Genomic DNA, 2,462 nt, shown 5'->3' with positions numbered 1-2,462 from the left:
CCCCTCCCCACCCCGTGCGCCCTGGGGCCCCGCCCTTCCCGCCCCCGCGCCGGCCCCCTGACCGGCGCCCTCTCCCGCAGGCGTGTTCATCATCTGCTGGCTGCCCTTCTTCATCACCCACATCCTGAACATACACTGTGACTGCAACATCCCGCCCGTGCTGTACAGCGCCTTCACGTGGCTGGGCTACGTCAACAGCGCCGTGAACCCCATCATCTACACCACCTTCAACATCGAGTTCCGCAAGGCCTTCCTGAAGATCCTACACTGCTGACCCTGCTGCCTACCTGCACAGCAGCCCGCCTCTCCCCTTCCCTGCCCCGCGGCCCCGCCTGGGGCCCCGGGAGCCGCGGGCAAGGGGGGCGCAGGGCAGCCTGGGCCATGTCCTCGCCCGCGGGCCCTGCAGTGTTAGCTTGGCTCCTGCCCCGCACCATCCGCGCACCTTGGAGCAGCGGGGGGCAGCGCTGGAGAGCGAGGCGCCACGGGCGGACCCCCGGGCTCAGGGGCAGCTCAAGGGGGCCCCCGCCCACTCCCAGACCCTCTCTCTTTGGCACCAAAGACGCAGCTGCCTTCTCCGACCTTTCTCTGGGGCTTTGGGGCTCTGCGGCTGCGGGGCCAGTATCGAGGCTTGGAGGCCTGGTTTTCACAGGCCATGCCGGAGCGGGTGGTGGGGAGGAGTGGACAGTCACAGCCACCCAGGGCCCACACCTGAGAAGCCAGAGCTCTGGCCACGACCCCAGGCAGTGTCAGGCCTGGGAGACCCGCGTACACCCCAGGTCTGGACGGACCCCAGAGAAGCAGAAGCCCAAACTCCTCACCCCTTCTCCCACCTGGCCTGGCAGGAGCCGCTCAGTTATCCACAGCAGTGGTCCTGATCCACCCGCTCACCAGGAGGTTTCCATGCCCCTGAGATGGAGGATCCTGGGTCTCCAAGGACCTGGGGCGGGGGTGGAGGTGGGGGTCCTGTGTGGACAGGACTCCCCCATCCCAAGCCCACTTTGCTGACGGACATGGGTACAGCCCTTTTCTTAGCAAATGCTGGGCTAGTGGGGGCTCTGGCAGAGAAGGTGGGCTTGTCACATGTCTGGGGCCGGGGTTGGAGGTGTCTGGGGTCCTTGGCAGGGGGCCTGCCACCCTCTGCCGCAAACCACTGTCCTTTTCTCTTCCTCTTGCCTTTTCGCAGTCCTGTCCCCTTTCTCTGTTGCCTCTGCCTTAGAGGAGCCCACGGCTGAGCAGCTGCTGAGGGGAGAGGGGAAGCCTCTCCTCAGGCCCCACACTCTGTAACATCACTACACATGCTCCACACTAATAAAACTTTGACAAGAGTCCCCTCGAGGCTCCCTCGGGCGAGGGGTGCAATGTCCCCTCCGTCCTCCTCATCGGGTGTGGCCAGGGCTCTGCGTGTGCGGGGCTGTGAGATGGAGAGACCCCAGGGAGGGGGGGCCCTGACACCGTCAGAGGGACAGGACTGGGTGCTGGTGGGGAGGGGGGAGGAGCACAGGGGCTGTGCCGGGAGGACCAGAAGAGGCATGTGCCTGTGTGTGTCCTACTCATCCCGGCCCCTCCTCCCCAGTGGATCTGAGCGCTCAGTGCTGCTGTGGGGTGGCCCTGAGCTTCAACTGTTGGCCAGGATGGCAGGCAGAACATTTCCAGTGGGAATCATGTGGTGTCCCCAGGGCTCCCTAATCACCAGAGCCACAGGGCAAGCCAGGCTGCCCCCTGCCCTTCGCCTCCTCTCTCCAGGTCTGAGCACCTCCGCAGGCCCAGGCTTCAGCCCTGCTCACCCACCAGGGCAGAGAGGCTTCTGGAAACTGGCCTTCGAGGTGCAGCCCTGCCCGGGTCCTTGTCCACCCCTTGCCCTGTCTGGTATCAGGACCCACTTACTGCGCGACATGGCCTTGTGTCCTCCTGCCTCCTGGCCTCCAGACCAGTCACAGCTCCGAGCCTTCTGGGGCCACGACTCGGCACTGACACAACAGAAGTTTGGCTGTTTTAAAAATGAAATATAAAATCAAGCCGGTGAAGGAGGAATATTCTTACCACCTTGAGAATAACAGCGGTGGTAACAAACAGGGTGCTGGCTCCCACGGGCTCAGGCTCCTGGGAGCTGTCAGGGCGTAATTTGCATGCTAAATACAATATTTTTAGCACCAAAAGTTTGGAGCACTTGACTTGCCCTGAACACTTAATTATGGACTTCGATCTTCTCCCTGAACCTGTACATAGTGCTAAGCCCTGGGAGAGGCTCCTGTCCCCAGAACACAAGCCAGAGCAGGCTCCGAGTCTAGCTCAGGGGAGGGGCTAGCTCAGCTTGATAACCCAGCTACCCCCTCTTGGGAAAGGCTTTAGGCTCCCAAGGAGGCTAGCACCCCCAGGGACCTCTCAGCTCTGTTACGCAGCCCGGAGTCCAGGCACATGCACGAGGGCATGTGCAAGCACACACACACATGCAGACATATGCA

General features: G+C 62.7%; 1 protein-coding gene across 2 annotated transcripts in view; it reads left to right on the top strand.

Moving 5' to 3' along the window:
* DRD2 (dopamine receptor D2) overlaps positions 1–274 on the top strand; it is a 12,127-nt gene extending 11,853 nt beyond the window's left edge. For both annotated transcript variants that reach the window (XM_010830349.1, XM_010830348.1), the window contains one exon: positions 81–274. In XM_010830349.1, the coding sequence (XP_010828651.1) occupies positions 81–274 (194 nt within the window). The remainder of the gene's footprint in view (positions 1–80) is intronic.
* Positions 275–2,462: the final 2,188 nt, after the last annotated feature.

Source organism: Bison bison, unplaced genomic scaffold (assembly GCF_000754665.1).
Source record: "Bison bison bison isolate TAMUID 2011002044 unplaced genomic scaffold, Bison_UMD1.0 scf7180017864518, whole genome shotgun sequence".
In the NCBI taxonomy this organism is placed as follows: domain Eukaryota; kingdom Metazoa; phylum Chordata; class Mammalia; order Artiodactyla; family Bovidae; genus Bison; species Bison bison.
The sequence above is the reverse complement of the archived record's forward strand: the minus strand, read 5'-3'. Positions and strand labels throughout refer to the sequence as shown.